Source organism: Hyla sarda, chromosome 9 (assembly GCF_029499605.1).
Source record: "Hyla sarda isolate aHylSar1 chromosome 9, aHylSar1.hap1, whole genome shotgun sequence".
NCBI classification, from domain to species: domain Eukaryota; kingdom Metazoa; phylum Chordata; class Amphibia; order Anura; family Hylidae; genus Hyla; species Hyla sarda.
The window spans coordinates 122,170,813-122,190,638 of record NC_079197.1 but is presented as its reverse complement, the minus strand read 5'-3'; the positions used below and the strand labels follow the sequence as shown (position 1 = coordinate 122,190,638).

The following is a 19,826-nucleotide window of genomic DNA, read 5'->3' as shown; positions in this document are numbered from 1 at the left end:
ATTATATTCCTTTCCCCACACAGGTTATATACCCAGAAAAGTCACCTTTTCATATACAGACAACATCTACATACATGTAGCAGTAGGAGGATAGGGCACCATCAAAAAAAAAAAACATACAATAGAAAGTATATATCAAACTATTAACTGGATACTTATGGTTTTATGATCCAGAAGATGCATGATTAACGTCTCGATGCATTTCTTAATGTCCCGTTCATCAGGAGACCGATAGGGATACAGATAGAGGATGAGGAGCACGCCATCCATATGCACCCTGAACCCTCGCGCATCGCTGCAGGGTGCATATGGATGGCGTGCTCCTCATCCTCTATCTGTATCCCTATCGGTCTCCTAATGAACGGGACATTAAGAAACGCGTTGAGACGTTAATCATGCATCTTCTGGATCATAAAACCATAAGTATCCAGCTAATAGTTTGATATATACTTTCTATTGTATGTTTTTTTTTTTGATGGTGCCCTATCCTCCTACTGCTACATGTATGTAGATGTTGTCTGTATATGAAAAGGTGACTTTTCTGGGTATATAACCTGTGTGGGGAAGGGATTATAATATTGTCAATTACCCTGACCGATACTTAGGTAAAAGGATCACTCTCCTTGCAGCTCTGACTGTCCTGCCTTGACTGATTATAATCATAGATCAGTAGTAGGGTATTGGCCCCGCAGGTAGTCAGTACTTTGTTCATTAGCAAGTAAGTGAGTTTATTGTAGGGTGTCTATAGTACAACAGGGACTAGGTTCCTGCGCGGGACCGTCCTTTTTAGGACGCCCACCCCGCCTAGGGGTAGGGTTTCTAGGGGTAGCATAGTGTGTAACAGGCTCCCTTGCCAACCCCCTCCTGTTGTCCCACCCTGAAACCTCTCCCGAACCATGGGGAAAGGGTCAGAATTAGCCAGGCGGATACTTCATGGTAATTAATATCAATCTTTTGTACGCAGCTATTATGCTGTATTTACCTGGAGCTTAATCTATTATTTTCTATTTTTGCACGTGTGGTGGTTTTCTGTCCAGTTTTTCGAGGACAGTTTTAGTCGTACCTATTAAAAGTTAAATTCTAGTCTACAAATTAAATTTTCTATAAAATATATGTACCCAATTTTTTTTTTTTATCAAACAAAAGGAAAGGTCTGCAAATAACACCATGTGCCACCTACACCACCAAGTATTGATGTAATGCAAAGACCTTTAAAAGGTGTAAGGGAACAACATATGGTCCATTGTAACCGGTGGGGGGTAATAACTTCCCCTGTAAGGCATTCCCTTCTTAGCAAATGTTACTCGCCCTAAAAAGGGAGGCAGCACACAGGAACCTCTCCCTATTTCCACCGACAAACACTGCCATTTCACAGGGTTTTTAGGTGGAAATAGGGAGAATTTCCTGTGTGGAGCTGCCCTTTTTAGGTTGAGTAACACTTGCCAAGAAGGAAATTAATAGGGCAAGAGTAGGGCCTTACAGGGAAATTTTTTACCCCCACCTGCTACAATGGACAATACGTTGTTCCTTTCCACCTTTTCGAGGAAATTTTTACTTGTCTTAAAAAGGGTGGCCCCACACAGGAACCTCTCCTTATTTCCATCTAAAAACCCTGGGAAATGGCAGTGTTTGCAGGGGGAAATTTGGAGAGTTTCCTGTGTGGGGCTGCTCTTTATAGGGTGAGAACCACTTGCCAAGAAGGGAATTAATAATGCGAGAGTAGGACCTTACAGGGGAAGTTTTTACTCCCACTGGTTGGGTACATATTTATTTTATAATGTTGGGTACATATATTTTATCCTAAGAATATTATTAAAAGTTAAGTTGTACGTAATGCATATTCTCAATACTTACTTGTGCACACTAACACTTTTACAAAAGAGATTACTTGTGCACACTAGCACACTAATACTTTTACAAAAGAGACTGTTTTCTTCTGGGTACCTTCCTCAGCTACTATTCTCATCCTGCCACCCCCCTAATGCCAAACATCTGATGCCAAGTTCTCCTTTTTTCACCCACCTTCGTCACCGGGTACTGGTATTGTTTAAATGTTAAAAAAATATCTTTAATCTTTTCAATTGTGAGGCCCTATGGTTTTGTCAGGCTGTTTCCACCTCCAGGCTGGGTCATTCAGCCACTATATGGTCTCCTCATGCTGCCACCACTTCCATGCTGTGTCATTAAGGCACTAAATGGTCTCCTTATACTGATGCCACCTTCAGGCTCCGTCATTGTGCGCTCTGCAGCATTGATTCTAATAGCGACGCCACTAATCTGCACGTCATACTCAATAACAGTATTATTTCACTATTCCAGCAAACACCCTATGTGTGTTACAGCAAGGCAAAGTGTTCTACACCCCTATTGAGGCTCTCTGTAGGCCAGAAATAGCCATTTTTAATACAGATTTGCCGCAAATAAATTCAGACCGAACCAAATTTTTTCGGAAAATTTGGCGAATCGACTGAATCCAATTTTTTCAAAAATTAAACTGGTGCAAAGAGGGAAGTAATAGGGTAGTGAGAAGGAGAAACTTTTTGTAAAGTAAGATTGGAACCTTCACTTAAAGGGAATCTGTTGGCAGATTCATACTGCCAAAACCACTTAAAAGAAGTTCTTGGCAGCCACCGATATTTAATGGTAAAATGAGGCTCAATGCTTGAAATGTATCTTATCCATGACATAATTTCTTTTCTGTCAAGAAACTTTTCAGATGACATAATAAATTACGACCACCAAAGGAATAGTAGTTACATAAACCTATCTAAAAATATTGCAATTCTCTTTATTGGTTAATAAAAATATTAATTACACCATATTAATGATAAATGTTGGCGACTGTGCTCTTAAAATGATGTTATAGCTTTTAACTTATGCAATTAAAGGTAACTTTACAGACTGCCCGTTGCAGAATAAGTTATTCTGCCACTTAACCCCTAGTCATGTATTGATTTTCACTCTCATAATTATCTTTAAATGTTGCAAGAAAGGGGACAACTTTGACACATAATTCAATAAGTGCAGATTTTAATGTACTCCTGATGTCTAGCATGAATCAAGAAGATGAAAAGATGTATTAAACACCAAAAGCAGATAAAGAGTTCAAGAGTGCCTCTTTGTATCTGGAATAACTAAGTACTATACTCTACGTACTCTCATTTCTTAAAGTTTTATTTATTCTGGTGTACTTGCAGCTAACCCTATTTCAAACACATATCAATAGTATAGCTCTGTGCTAGTTACATAGAAGTGTAATGCAGCACTCATAGAAGTCTCCAGGAATATACTATGCCTTTGTATGCTTTAGATGTCATATCTAAATAATCTAATACAGACAGAAATGTGTCAAATTTGATTGGATCTTGTGTTATGGAAGTGGTTATCTCTAACAATATATCTACCATATCTAATTCCCCTATGGTTCTAGGGTAACATTTCTATACAATGTGCTACCTTGACAGAGGCAAGCTATAGTTGGGAACTCCTTCTGCCTCCTTGTGCTAACAGCTCTAACCTGTGCATACATCTAGCTCAAGTCCTACTTATAGGATTCTGGAAAAAAGAGCTGAATAGTACTGTTTGATAGTCTCATATTTAAACCTCCCCAGTCAAACACATGGATACATAACAGAGAGCTGGGCTTTAGTCAGTCAATAATCAAACAAGTCTGGGGGAAAGTAAGTAAAAGGAAGTTCCCTACTGTGTACTTCTAGCAAGTGTCGCACTTGCAGGGGACACTCACACATGCTAAGAAGGAAAGGACTGCTAAAAGCTGTGCAGGGTGACTTGCAACTGGCTTATTGGGGAGACCACTTGTAAGTCCTGGGCCACAAGCCTAAAGTGTTCATCCCCCCTCCCAAATTTTCTTTATGGGGGCCATACACATAACATGGCTATCTGATATACATTAATTTGTATCTGTCTGGCCAGTATCTGTCAGTATATGACAAAAATAGAGGTATGGAAAAACAAAGTATACTACACTGTTCCATACCTTGGGATCTTTTTACTAAAAATTGTATCTATTAAAAACAGATACCATGTTTGCCTATAAGCTACATATGACTTTCATCACACATATCCAGTTAGCAGGAACATCTAGAAGCTCTAATGACATCGCTGCCCATTTATTGCCAAAAACTATTAAAGCTTCTCAAGGTAGAAATAGACGGACTTCCTTCCTTTCCTCCTCCAGAGAGGGGGTATTGCAGATAGCCACCCAGCACACATTTTTAACAAGTGGCTCTCAGCAGTACCACCACTCTGGGAAAAGCTCAAGAGAAGGAGAGGAAGACAGGCTGGCTTCCTTGGGGAAGCAATGATGGTGTAACTGTCCACATATAAACAGTTACCACTTGCAGACTGTGCACACATGGTAACTATTCATTTATGGACAGTTACATCATTGGCGCTTCCCTGGGGTTTGCTTCTGGGAGCGTAAAATATATCCCACTATATCCAATGTATTTTACTTGCCTTTACAGTGGAATACATTGCAGCTTTCTGTTCAAGGTATATCTTGGGAGTCTTCCTAAAATATACCTACAATTGGAAGCCAAAACATTATGTGAATAGGGCATTCATCCTACACTAAGGAATTTTTTCCTCAGTCTTTAGTATGGTGGCTCGTTTTTGCACTTTTTTTTTAAAGTGAATCCTAATACGAGTCAAAAGTTGCCACCCATAAGGGCAACTCATGTGCAAAATTTGGTTCCAACTGAACAATACCAGTCTCCACTACGAGTTTCATATTTTACATGGGAAATGTGCTTTGAATTGTGCCTAATCTACATTTTTAAATTTTGGATTATACTGAAATCATGACCTGGGATAATCCCGATTTCAGCATTACAGTATGTTGCAACATATTTCAAGCTTTCCCTGTCTGATAAGAGTGCCAAGGTGGTCTTTCACTAAACACCTATGCCATACAGTGGCAGTGGAAAGAACTGTGAAACTTGTAACAGTGCAGTGATAGTATGCGATCAAGACACATCATCATCAAATTCCATCAATAAGGGTCAATTTGTTACCATCTTTAGATTAGGTCATACAAGTTCTACATATGGTTTGTTGGTTGGGTAGGGCTTGACAGGTGCCCGAAATGCCACCTTCACGTGATAGGCTCTGGGTCACTTGATATTCTACATCATCAAGTGGGCAAGGAGCTGCATAACAACAATTTTACACACAATTCAAGGCACATTTCCCATGTAAAACATGAAGCTTGTAGTCGAGAAAAAAAATGTTGTCTGATCTGGACCAAATTGCACCCTTATAGGTGGGCAACGTTTGACAGTTATAAGTATAGGATAAGAAAACAAAAAGTAGAAAAAACAAGGCACCACAGTCTTTAGTGCAACATATTTACAGAGGACCTGTGACCAACCTTCACTAAAATGAGATCACATCATCATTAAATAGCTCAGGGTGCCCAGATCTCACACCTGTTTACAGTTTCTTGATACACCCCTTCGTTCTCCAGATATGAGGGTTAATAATTTGTCTGACAATTCGGGGAATCATTCAGATGGGCGTAAACTTAATTTTAATAATGGGAGTGACTGGGCAGGATTTTGCAGTAAGGAGGTGTGTATTAGGCATACATGCCCCTAAATGTACAACATTTAAACCCCCTGAATGTATCATCTTGCCCCTCACCTGACATTTACTCCCATTTTTTAAATAACGATCATGCCTATCTGACTGATTCCCTGAATTGACAGACAAACCATAAACCCTCATATCTGAGAAACGATATTTTAAGAAAAAGGAGTTTGATTAAGACACCCTTAGCTATTTAATTACATTAAAATGATTTGGGGGGTTGGCCACAGGTCCTCTTTAACTAGTGTTATTGGCTATTCCCATAGTCCACTAGGAAAAGTTCTGATTTTCTTAAATGAAACTGGCTAACACATTCTTCCCTAATCATTTACATTTCTTTGTTTGTGCCAGTGAATATGCTGTGTTTTTGCTTAAAGGTGCCTGTCACCACTTACATTCTGCCCGAACCACATCACAGGGGTGTCCACCAGCTACTTCTCCCCATCCCTTCAGCTTTCATTGCTGGATCTCTCTTTATACCCAAACATGGAGAGATCTATCAATTAAGGCTGGTCTGGAGATATCAATGAGGAATGCCCCGACAACTTGTAGTTCAGGAAGCATGAAAGTGATGACAGGTTCCCCCAAAAAAACAGTTGCCATTTACCTAAAATAGAAATGCAAAACATTTTACTTTTGTCTAGTTTGTGGCCTAAACTGGGTTGCTTCCCCTGAGTATCAAACTTTTTTTTTATTATTATTATTATTATTTTCATTGTAAATGTGTAATATATATATATATATATATATATATATATATATTTTTTTTTTTTTTTTATCAGCGGCTGTTTACTACAGAGAATGTTATTTTCTTTTTACATTTTTTTCTGTCTTTCTCCAGTGCTCTCTGCTGACAGCTCTGTCCATGTCAGGAACTGTCCTGAGCAGAATAGGTTTGCTATGGGAATTTTCTCCTGCTCTGGACAGTTCCTGACATGGACAGAGGTGTCAGCAGAGAGCACTGTGGACAGACAGGAAAGAAATTTAAAAAGAAAAGAACTTTCTCTGTAGTAAACAGCCACTGATAAGTAACAGAAGGATTAAGATTTTTTTTTTTTTTTTTTATAGAAGTAATTTACAAATCTGTTTAACTTTCTGGCACCAGTTGATTTAAAATAAATTATTTTTCACAGGAGTAACCCTTTAAGGGCCGCAGGCCTCCCTCAGTGCCCAGAGAACATAACTTACAATCTTTACAATCCTTCTTGTTCTTGTATATTTCCCCCATTGTCTTGCATGATTTTATCCAGTTTTCTGCATGATTTCTTGTGTAATCTTCTAATGCTTCCTGAAGGACAGGGGACCTTAAACATGTCTGTGTGACATTGAGAGGTATTCTACTATATAATATTTATAATTCATACAGCAACAAGAACTAAAGTAGATGGTACCCATAAAAGGAAATAAAGAAGTTGCCAGTTGCTGAAGTACCACAACCTGCAGAATATACTAGGAAAGGGCTGCAAGAAGAGAAGTGAACAGATTCTGCAACTTGTAATGTTTATACTTGAAATAGTTATACTATGTACATGCATTTACTACAAGCTTTAAAAGAAACATGACAGTTTCTACAGAGAAAGTCTTGTATAGTTTATTTGTAAAATTACAACCTAAATAAAAAAATGTGGGAAGAAAGCACAAAAGATAGTATAAACATTTGCAATCTAGGTCACAGAGCTTGGAATAGTAATAAATAAATCCAAACCTTTATAGTGCCTGAAAAGAAACAAACAAGAACAGTCTCCTTTAAGATGCACAGTTCTTTTGCATGCAATTTGATTCATGTCCAGCGTGCATTACATACGCATTCCTCTTGCTTGTTTTCGGAGCTATTGCTAAACCCGAAAATATTATAGCAGAAGAGCAGAAGCCTTATGGGGAGGGGGAGGGGGGTCATTTGTTTACAAGTACCATACTTCCAAAAAGTTGCATTACTTTAAATATTAGAAGAAAACATGAGGGTAAATGCTGTTTCAAAGAGCAAGCAAGTTTAGCAGCCAAAAAGGGCAGGTTGATGATGCAGACTGCATGGATTAAAAAAACAGTTACATCTGGGAAAAGCCAAGTCATACGGTATCTTGTTATTATTCTTCAGTATAATGCGTATACATGCTTAATATCATACAGTGTCCCTTCATAGACTGTATAAGACACTAACAGGCAAGCAGAGGGGATATGATATGAAGCGCATTATGTTCCCTGTGTCATTCCTGACACAGGCCGGGGGGGATGTACAGCACGGGATAGGGACACGAACAGTAGAAAGAAAAAAAAAAGGGGGCGGGGAGGGGGAGGGTAAACGAACATAACATGGATCCATGGTGCACAAACCTTCCGGCTCTGTGTTCTCTTTGAGGTGCACTTGCTTCAGAGGGCAGCAGAAGATTTCGTGACATTTAGCACGAAAGGGGGACTCTTTTTTCTTTAAATCCGCTGACTGGATGGAATCTTGCCGTAACATAATGTACTCCTGTGTGCCAGGGGGAGCGTCATCCAGAACTGTGGTTACCACATAACAAAATGAACTGGAGTTAGAGCTGAATATGAGAAGCTAATACTTTCTTAGATAATATGTGAGATGCTATTTCCACTGAAAACATTCACCCTTACAAATAAAAAATAATAAAAAAATAAAAAGGGTGGGGGGGGGGAGTGTAGGCCTTGAAAAATATCACCTGTGTGAGACGTAAGGAGGACAGTCAGTCACAGAACTATATATAGGAATCAAGAAGAATGAGCATTTTGGTTTCTAAACCACAGTTGTTCAAAAAATAGTTCCGCCTCTGAGTGTTATTTTATATTATTGTAAATATTACATTGTGTTTGTTTAGTATATTTATAGTGTATTTTGTGTCACACAATGGAAGCAGCCATTTTGTGGAATAAACTATTTTTTTTATCACAATAGTTACATAGTTCATAAGGTTGAAAAAAGACCAGAGTCCATCAAGTTCAACCTATAACCCTATTGAGTCCCAACTGAGTTGTGCATACTGGTTGTTCACTAGTATATCACTATAAAATTATGAATATATATTACTAGTGAATCAATGGCCTACATTTTATATGGGGTGCAAGGGATACTAATCCTGAAAGTTTACACCCTATTAAAAGCCTTGTCCACATTCACATAGAACATTGATGTGCACAGAGTCTCTATGGAGAATTTATATGAAATTGCAGGTACTCTATAGCTCAGATTTACCATTGCAATTTTGCACCAAAATTATGACTTTTATAATGAGTTTCAAACAGTTCTTGAGCACTATTCTAGTAAAAAAGTGAGGCCTTGGTAAATTGGGCATGGCTGAAGATGCGATACTGTACGCTAAAAATGCACTAAAATTCAAGTTTAAGCCCACTAATAGCTGGAAGAACCTTATTCGAGACAGTTTAAAAATGTGCTAGATCTTTATCTTTTTCACAGGGGCTCTGGATATATGATATAGAATATAGGGAGGGATCTATCAATGAAGAGCAACTGGGCAGAAAGGACCCACCAGGGACCAAATAATCGTCTTCTAGTGATAGTGGACAGAAGCCACTAACTTGATAACTCATCTTTCAGGCACTATGTAAGTGATGGTAGGTTGCCTGTATCGGTTAGACAAAGCTGTTGCATGGCTTTGTGCATGTTTCTTTAGATTTATAAGTTATAACCTAAAAAGTTACGGCTATAAACACATATTATACCCAGTCGCTTTCAAGATTAATGGTGAAACCCCAAAAAATGGCTGCCTTCACTGCACAAAAAAAAACAATAAAAAAGACTATGTATTTGTATGGTTAGAAAATACATTGTTTCCTGTGAGAGGACATTGTGGACATTGACAGTGGAGTTACATGTGGTGTATATGTCTATCATGTATTGTCATTTAGTTTTAAGGGAAATAAACAAAAATGAAAATTGTTCAAAACCATCAATAATGCATCTCGAGAAAGACAACATAAATATCTTTAAGAAAATGTAATAAGCATGCACTCAGAACAGAAACAGTGAAACTAAAGAAATCTCAACATAATAGAAATGGTGTGATCAACATTAATAAAAGAAATCAGTCAACTTTAACAGAAGCATGCAAAATGGCAACAGTGATCAATCCAGCATATCGATGTGCTCATCTCTGAAGTTTCATTTCTTCTATTCCACTTATAACTCCAGTTACATATATATATATATATATATATATATATATATATATATATATATATATCTTGTTACATACAGCCCACTCCTGCACTTATCACACAGGTGCCAGGTCACTGCCTCCTGTAAAAGCAGCATACTTGTCCTCTTCTATCAAGGCTTCACTTATGGTAGTGTAGTTATATTATACAGTGATCCCTCAACTTACAATGGCCTCAACATACAATAGTTTCAACATACAATGGTCTTTTCTGGACCATTGTAACTTGATACCAGACTCAACATGCAATGCTACAGACAGTCCAGGCCGGAAGAACTGACCAATTAGAATGGACATTCCCAACAGTACTACTGAAGTGCATGCACTGACTGTCTGGTAGCACCTCCCTACAATACAGGGAGGTACTACATGTTCTGTATTACTCTTTACCTGTGCCTTTAACTCTTTAGCTGCTCCTTTGGACATAGGTAAGGGCAGCTACATTTTGCATGTACTGTACAGGACCCTGAAGAAGCTCAGAAGCTACTGTCCTCTATATAGACCAGACTTTCCCAACCAGGGTGCCTCCAGCGGTTGCAAAACTACAACTCCCAGCATGCCTGGACAGCCTTTGGAGACTGTGATATGTTCTTTTGTTAGCGAAAACCAATATAGATTTTAGCTTCACAAACTAAAGTATAGAGTATACATAATTTAAATAGATTATGAAAAAAAAAATCTATGGTTCATGGGCATGCACACCATAGAGCAGAGGCCCAAAAACAGTCCAGAACTTGAGCTGTTTCCTCTTCTATTCCACTGGAGTAACTAAAAAAAACTGGAATTTCAGTGGGCCTTAAGGACTCAGTTGGGGACCGCTGTTATAGAGGCAGTCTATTTGTGTGGCCTTTATGGGGCCCTTGGAGCCTAGGCTATTTTGGTTGTATGCCCTATTTCACTGGATGGTAACAACCCGGGCAGAATCGCCTCTCTACTGGTCATAAAAACAGGAGATATAGGAAGTTAATCCAAGGATCACAGAAAGAAGTCCTTTTCCCCAGGCCGGTAGGTAGGGGCTCCTGTGTGATCTAAAATATATATTGATTTATTTGGAAAGCATTATATTAAAATCAGGTTGTAAGTTAATAAATGGAAAAATGCTTATAAGAACATAGAGAGTCCAAATGGGTAATGTTGGAGAGCACCATAAGGGTTTATGAGGGTTTTTAAGGCCATTCATGCTCCACTGAGAATTCTTGGAGGAGTAAACATCCCCTAAGGTGAAGTTTTCTGGCTTTGCTAAGTAAATCCTCAGTCATGTTATAAAGCTTTTTAAAGGAACATAAATGTTGGCTTAAAGGGAAAGAAGCTTCCAAAAGGTGGTGCCAGAGAGCTGCTTTGCACATCCTCCATCCTAGGTTTACTGATGGCATAGTGGCTTAGTGTTTATCACTGATGCTTTGTTTTTATTTTCCAATGGGATTCTGAAGTTGAGAGGGAAAATGTTGTTGGTTTTTAGAATGCCTACACTTTTCTTTGCACTACAGTGACCCCTGACCTACGATTGCCCCGACATACGATAATTTCAACATACAATGGTCTCTCAGAGGCCATCGCATGTTGAAGGCAGCATCAACATACAATGCTTTTGTATGCAGGGGCCATCGCATAAACGGCTATCCGGCAGCACAGACTGCTTCAGCTGCCACCGGATAGCCGTTTATGGTGCCCTGTGTGGTCCGCTGACGATCACTTATCTGTCCTTGGGGCTCCCGCGCATCCTCTTCGGGATCCCCTGCATCTTCGGTGCTCTCCATCGTCGTCATCACGTAGCTGTGCACGCCATCCCATCATCCAATAGAGCAGTGTGCGTAGCGACGTGATGGCGGCGACGGAGAGCGAGGATGCCGGGGAAGCAGAGGCCTTGTCGGAGCATCGGGGACAATTCGGGGATGCCGCAACAGCGATGGAGGGCAACATCCAGGGCAGGGGTGACGAGCAGTGACGGTCCAGAGCGTCGGGGACATGTGAGTATAACTTCCATTACCAGTGGTCTTCAACCTGCTGACCTCCAGCCGTTGGCTGTCCGGGCATGCTGGGTGTAGTAGTTTTGCAACATCTGGAGGTCCGCAGGTTGTAGACCACTGTCCTATACTTTACATTGCATGGATCCCTCAACATACGATGGTTTCAACAAACGATGGCCCATTTGGAACAGATTAACATCGCATGTTGAGGGACCACTGTACTTTTGATTAATCTCTCTCATAGTCTACGTTGCCTTGGATGTTGTGTAAATAATTGTCAGTGCAAAAGGCAATCCGATCACTTTACAAAAAGCCCACCTATGCTATCATCTATACTCCCTGTGGACTACTTCAGATTCGGTGGAGTACGATGACAAGTGTTTTTGGTTTAATGTTAATAAAATGTTAACGAGGGCTTGTGGGGGAGTGTTTTTTAAATAAAAGTTTTTTTTTAAGTGTTGTGTTTTTTTTATTTATTTACTTTCCAGGCTTAGTAGTGGGGCTTAGCTTTAGTCCAAAAAAAAAAGCTAGCGCTAACTCCCAATTATTACCCCGGTACCGGCTGCCACAGGGGTGACGGGAAGAGACGATACTAACAGGCCCAGAGCACCAAAATGGTGCTCCTGGGCCTAGGCGGTAACAGGCTGGTGTTATTTAGGCTGGGGAGGGTCAGTAACAATGGTCCTCGCCCACACTGGGAACGTCAGTCTGTTGCTACTTGGTTGGTATCTGGCTGAGAATAAAAATATGGGTAACCACACACTTAATAATTGAATATAAAAAAAAAATGCATAGGGTTCCCCCTATTTTTATTCTGGGAGTTGTAGTTGTGTGACACGGCAGGCAGGAGAAGTGCTTGTCACCTGCCTCCTCCGTATGGCTACAACTCCCAACATGCCCTTACTGCTGGGAGTTGTAGTCCTGCAGCAGGGGCAGGTAACAAGCTTGTCACCCGCTCCCACCGCAGGACTACAACTCCCAGCATGCCCTTACAGTAAGGACATGCTGGGAGTCATAGTCGTGCAGCGAGGGCAGGTGACAAGCTTGTCACCCGCCCTCACATCTTCCGGCTGCCTGCGCTGCACCACTACAACTCGCAGCATGCCCTTACAGTAAGGACATGCTGGGAGTTGTAGTCGTGTGGAGCGGGAGATGTGCAGGTGGGTGACAAGCTTGTGACCCACCTGCACATTTTCCACCCACCCAAGCCACACCACTACAACTCCGAGCATGTCCTTACTGTAAGGACATGCTGGGAGTTGTAGTAGTGTGGTGCGGGCGGGTGCCAGGGAAGCGGGAGGCTTGTGCTCCGCACCCTGGCTTCCCAGCGGGGAAAATGAAGTTACAGCACTGTAACTTCATATTTCCCTCTGACAGCTGTGATTGGCTAGGAGGTCAGGACCAATCACAGGTCTGCCCGGGAAATATATAAAATACAGTCTGGTAATTTCATTTTCCTGTCGACTGGCTCCGCTCCCTGGCACCCGCTCACAGCTACCACCCGCCCGCAAGCTGGTGGTAGATACCTAGCAAATGGGTGATAGATGTAGGCGGGTGGCCGGGGAGCGGAGCCTTACAAAAAGTTGCAACTTTTTGTGCTACTTTTTGTTAAGCTCCGCTCCCCGGCCACCTGCCTGCATCTAGCACCCACCTGCTAGCTATTGCAGGACTACAACTCCCACCATTCCCTTACAGCGAGGACATTCTTTGAGTGGTAGTCCCAACAGCTTGAGGGCGGGTGGCAGCTGTGAGCGGGTGTCAGGGAGAGGAGCTGTGCAAAAAAGTTGCATAAAAAGTTGCAATTGTCAAAAGCAAGTTTGTAAGCCAGGTCTGACCTGGCTTGCGACTATTTAAATTCCTGACCACTGCAGAGGGAAAACTGAAAATTGCTTAGGTAAGGCTGATTGTTAATTTTTGCTTACCCACAAAAAATTGTGCGACTTTTTGTGTGACTTGCTTAAATCTCTTGATAAATCTCCCTAATTGAGTTTACAAATATATTTCTTACTTTGCTTGGCACTTTATCTATATATTTCCAGTATTGGAAGTCTGGGTTTATGGTTATAAGTGCAATAGTGAGATATGTGCAATATACTATTTATGTGGTATATTCCACTTTAACAAGTCCAACAGTCTGACTGTTGCTGGTCTTTTAGGGTACGTTCACACGTACAGGATCCTGCCCAGATTTGATGCGCAGGATTTGTAACTGCAGATTAGAAGCTGTGCTCAGTCATTTAGTTTACGTTAAAATCTGCAGCAGTAAATCCTGCGCATCAAATCTGCGTACATGTAAACATACCCTAAGGTTACGTTCAGACGTGCAGATTTTCACAGCGTATTTCACTGTGGATCTGCCGCTGAAGGACCTCCTACACACTGCAATGTGCGAGCCGCCGCACACATGCGCAGTATACTCGCACATCACGTAAGCTCTCGGCCTAACTCATTGAGCAGGGGGAGCGGCTGCGATGTGTGCGAGTACACCGCGCATGCGCGGCGACTCGCACATCGCAGTGTGTCTGCTCGGAGCGGCGTATTGCCGCTCCAAGCAGGCACATTTAAGGGCACCATACAGAGGTCCTTCAGTGGCGGATCTGCAGCGTAAAATACGCTGTAAATCCGCACGTGTGAACGTACCCTTAATGTGTTTTTATCTGTATGTTTTTGTTTAAATAAAGCTGATGTGTCTCGGTGTCTATTATCAGGGGTTTATTTGAAATATACTGTATTTACATACATATGCTTATAAAGTAGCATGTAATGCACTGTAACAATTTTTTTTCCCTGTTTTACACTTTTGTTTGGTGTCCATATGCAAATAGTTCAGGCATGATACCCGTTTGTATTTCTCTATATGGATAGCTGGTTGGGGGCAATTCAATTTACCACATTTAGCCGATTCTCTTGCTCCCCCCCAATGAAACCAGCTCTAAGATATATGGAAAGGTTGCCCTTCTGTGGCATGGTTACCCCTATGTTTTTTAAAGGGGTAGTCCAGTGGTGAAAAACTTATCCCCTATCCTAAGGATAGGGGATAAGTTTGAGATCGCGGGGGGTCCGACCGCTGGGGCCCCCTGCGATCTCTCTGTACGGGGGCCAGGCTCTCTGGCCAGATAGCGGGTGTCGACCTCCGCACGAAGCGGTGGCCGACACGCCCCCTCAATACATCTCTATGGCAGAGCCGGAGATTGCCGAAGGCAGCGCTTCGGCTCTGCCATAGAGTTGTATTGAGGGGGCGTGTCGGCCGCCAATTCGTGCGGAGGTTGACACGCCCCCTTCCCGCGGGCTGTCGAGGCGTCGTACAGGAGATCGCAGGGGGCCCCAATGGTCGGACCCCCTGCGATCTCAAACTTATCCCCTATCCTTAGGATAGGGGATAAGTTGTTCACCACTGGGTTCACCACTGGACTACTCCTTTAATGTTACTGTTGGGCTTTGTATAGAAACTGTAGTTAGGACATGAAAAGGTGAGACCACCTTCCATCACTTTATAATCCTGAGAATATCAGTAAAAAATGACACTATTACTATTATTTTAAACAGTTCCTTCACATATTTCGTACCCAACTGATATTTTCTTTTTTGCTTTTTCCATTTGCAAAGCATAGATGGCGCCAGCACTTCATGATTGACTTTAACATGAAACCTACACCACAATAGGCTTTAAGAAATATCCCCTTCTGTTAGAACAGTGATTTCCAAACAGTGTCACCAGCTGTTGAAAAACTACAACTCCCAGCATGCCCGGACGGCCGTTGGCTGTCCGGGCATGCTGGTAGTTGTAGTTTTGTAACAGCTGGAGGAACACTGTTTGTAAACCACTGTTTAGGAATTGTCAAGTATCCCAGTTCTATCAGGATCTATAAGAAGAATAGTACAAAAATGAATTTAAATGTAATGGTATAGGTGGCAAGTTGACCCCTTAAGGACCAAGCCCATTTTAACCTTAAGGACCAGGCCAATTTTATTTTTGCGTTTTCGTTTTTTCCTCCTTTTGGGACTTTTGAAATTTTTTTTTACGTTTACGCCATTCACCGTACGGGATCATTAACATTATATTTTGATATTTCGGACATTAATGCATGTGGCGATACCAAAAATGTTTACAAAAAAAAATTTACGCTTTATGGGGGTAAACTGACAATTTTCATTTTTATTGGGGAGGGGATTTTTAATTTTTTTCACTTTTTATTTTTACATTTTTCAACTTTTATTTTAAAATTTTTATGTCCCCATAGGGGACTATCTATAGCAATCCTTTGATTGCTAATACTGTGCAGTGCTATGCATAGGACATAGCACTGATCAGTGTTATCAGTGATCTTCTGCTCATGTCTGCTCGTGCTCGATCTCAGACCAGAGCAGAAGACCCCGGGAGACAGCTGGAGCCAGGTGAGGGGACCTCCGGCCGCCATGCTGGATGATCGAATCACCGCGGCAGCGCTGCAGGCGATCCGATCATCCATTTAAAGTTCCACACCGCCGCAGATGCCGTGATCTGTATTGATGACGGCATCTGAGGGGTTAATGGCAGACATCCGCGCGATCGAAGATGTCGGCCATTACTGGCGGTTCCCTGGCTGCTGCTAGCAGACGTAACCTGCCGTGTATGACGCGAGCACCATTCCGATGCTCGTGGTCATACACAGAATGTAAATGTACATCCTGGTGCGCGAAGTACCGCCAAACCAGGAAGCACATTTACGTCCGTGGTCGTTAAGGGGTTAAAATACACATATTGCTTGTAGAAAATGAGTTGTGAGATTAGGGAGTTAATATATATATATATATATATATATATATATATATATAAATGAATCACTGTTAGCAGTCGCCAAGTATTTTGTGAAAATAAAACATATTGAGGGAGATTCATCAAAACTTGTGCAGACGAAAAGCTGATTGAGAATCAGATTGATTCTGTCACTTTTAAAAATGCATCTGAAAAATGAAAGAAGCAATTGGATTGGTTGCTATGGGCAACTGGTCAACTTTTCCTCAGCAAAGATCTTGATGAATCTTCCCCATTGTCTGTGTTACCCGAATGAAGTGAGAGGGTTAATATGGACTCATCTTACTCCATAGTGTGTTACAAAGTTAACATTTTACTATCATGAAAAAAAATAAAAAAACCTTGGACATGTCAAAACTTTTGATCGGTCAGGGTCTGAGTGCTGAGACCCCCACTGATCTTTAGATATAGCTGGGTGAAGTGAGCTGAAGCGTCTACAGTCTTTGGAGCCCATCACCTGCAATCTGACAGATTGAGCCCCGATCCAGGAGGCAAAACGCACTGCTGTTTGCTGTTTCACTCGGCTATATTTTAAGATCAGTAGGGGTCTCAGCATTGACATAAGAAAAGTGTTTTTTTTCTTTTTCATTATGACAGTAATCTCTTGTAAAGGTATCTCAAATTATTACCCTCTCCCTTTACTTTCCCAACCACTGGGTGTCTTTTAAGCAGAACATGCAAGGGATCTGATCTCTAAGGCTAAGTTTCCACTAATCTCTTTTTACACTAGTTTTCATGGATACTATAGATCACACAGGTATCTCCAATGCTGGATTATATTAAAGGCAAAAGGAACAATTGCCCATGGGGCCTCTACCACCAGTTTCCTCCAGTCTTTCCCCGATTCTCATGGGACTTTCATGCAACCATTTAGTTTTATTATGTTACAAGAGCTTTTTGGAGCATTTGCTATTATTTATTACAAGGCTTTAGGCTATGTTTCTACTTTTTTCTGGCAGTTTTTGGATATCTGCCACTGCAGTTTTTGAGTCAAAGCCAGAAGTGTATTCAAAAGGAAGAGGACATATAAAGGAAGGACTTACACTTCTCCTCCATTATGGATCCACTTCTGACTTTGGCTCAAAAACTGCAGTGGCAGTTATCCAAAAACTTTCAGGAAAAAAAACAAGTGGAAACTTAGCCTAAAGCCTTGAAATAAATAATAGCAAATGCTCCAAAAAGCTCTTGTAATATAATAAAACTAAATGGTTGTATGAAAGTCCCATGATAATCTGGGAAAGACTGGAGGAAACTGGTGGTAGAGGCCCCATGGGCAATTGTTCCTTTTGCCTTTAATATAATCTAGCATTGGAGATACCTATGTGATCTACAGTATCCATAAAAACGATCTTGCTCTCTACATTTCATAATCGATGGGTGACAAACACAATGATCAACTTCTTCTTCACTCTTTGTTCACACATGACCACATAGACATGATAACATGGAAGTATATGAATGATCTGCTAGTGAAATTATGATTGTATGGTATGTGCCATAGCAAGTTATCTGACCACTGTGGTAAGAAAGCAGAAACATGTGATATGTCATAATATGTCATGATACATGCAGGTCCTTCATCGACTACCATATCCTACAATATAGGGGACCCTATTCCCAGTCTTGCTTGGTGAGGTAAAAATATAAAAGAGAGCGCTCCATAGCGTAAAACCGACTGGGTAGGTATTGGTAGAAGGATTCTTTTTAAAGCCTCTTACCCTGGGTGGTTGTGTGAGCTCACACACAACAATGGACAGCGTGTAAGGATTGTTAGAGCCCAGTATGCAGCCTCCCAACCAAGTAGATAGCGACAAATGGACTTCAAAGGTGCGGTGGGTCTTTTGCGGTGCTGACTCGGAACAGGCACATCAGGTGAGTATAAAAGGTTTATTAAAATGCAACGCGTTTCACCGCACATGCGTGGCTCAATCAGGCATCGATGCCTGATGAAGATGAGCATGTGCGGTGAAACGCGTTGCATTTTAATAAACCTTATATACTCACCTGATGTGCCTGTTCCGAGTCAGCACCGCAAAAGACCCACTTGCTTGATGAGGTGGCCATCTGACACTACATTCAACAGAAAAATGACCTTTTTTGCCAGCAAATCATACAAAGTAAAGCCTACTCCTTCAATATAAATGACAAAAACATGATGTATAGGTTGTAATCATCCCTAGGAAGATTGACTTAGCCTACTGAAGCCATAGAAAACATATGAGCTCTGTGTTATAAGATGCATAGCGCTCTGATTTAAAAAAAAAAAAAAAACGGCTTCTCCGTCCTGTCTGCTTTTGCCGCTTATGAATCTGAAATTTTAATATCTCTCTTTGGCTTTTGCCATCTTTCTGTACTACTTACAGCAAGCTGTCTCATGTATCTCCTCTTCTAAATCCTACATTTATCTGCACTTTGTTAAACTTCCCGTCACTTCGGCGTTTCATACCATTTGCTTCCTATTGTCCATTTTGACATCGCACTAAATCTGCTCCACTGGCCTGAGAGCAAAAAAGCTGTTTTGCACAGGCAGGCATAATAAAATAACCCACAGTTACATTCCAATCTGATTTCCGCTGTTTATGATGGAATACCATAGATAAAGTGTCTCTTCATCATATTCACAACAGGGGAAAAAATATAGTAAAAAAAAAAAACATTTACAAATGTAACGAAAAAATTAAGCATGTTATATCAATTTAAGTTAGATCTGAATGTATGCTCTATTATTTTATTGTATTTTATATGTTTTTAGTGCTTGATATGGGATCTGCAAGATAACAATAAATACTATGTTTGGCTTGACATACATCATCAGACTGAAGGACACTCATGTTCTTTTCCCCCTGTGCAATTTCATTGACTCTATTCAATGTTCTTATGGACATGAATGATGTAGGGGACATGAATTATATCAGCACTTCAGGTGTCTAATACGGTTAAGGATATGTTTACACGCAGCAGATATTCCATCCAGATTACAGTATCATCGAAATACCTTATTTTTCGCCGAATAAGACGCTCCGGCATATAAGACGCAACCAATTTTAAAGGAGGAAAATCTAGAAAAAAAGATTCTGAACCAAATACAATGTAAAGTATAGGACAGTGATTGTCAACCTGCGGACCTGCCGATTTGTTGCAAAACTACAACTCCCAGCATGCCCGGACAGCCGTTGGCTGTCCGGGCATGCCAGGAGTTGTAGTTTTGCAACATCTGGAGGTCCGCAGGTTGAAGACCACTGGTATAGGAGGTAATACTCACGTGTC

The 19,826-nt window shown here is 41.0% G+C and overlaps 1 protein-coding gene across 5 annotated transcripts in view; it reads right to left on the bottom strand.

Annotated features, from left to right (window-relative positions):
* FGF13 (fibroblast growth factor 13) overlaps nucleotides 1-19,826 on the bottom strand; it is a 389,098-nt gene that overhangs the window by 204,181 nt on the left and 165,091 nt on the right. For 4 of the 5 annotated variants that reach the window (XM_056538615.1, XM_056538616.1, XM_056538617.1 and 1 more), the window contains one exon: nucleotides 7,942-8,109. The exons of the other annotated variant lie outside the window; for it this stretch is intronic. In XM_056538615.1, coding sequence (XP_056394590.1) covers nucleotides 7,942-8,109 — 168 coding nt within the window. The remainder of the gene's footprint in view (nucleotides 1-7,941; nucleotides 8,110-19,826) is intronic. 5 annotated transcript variants of the gene reach the window in all.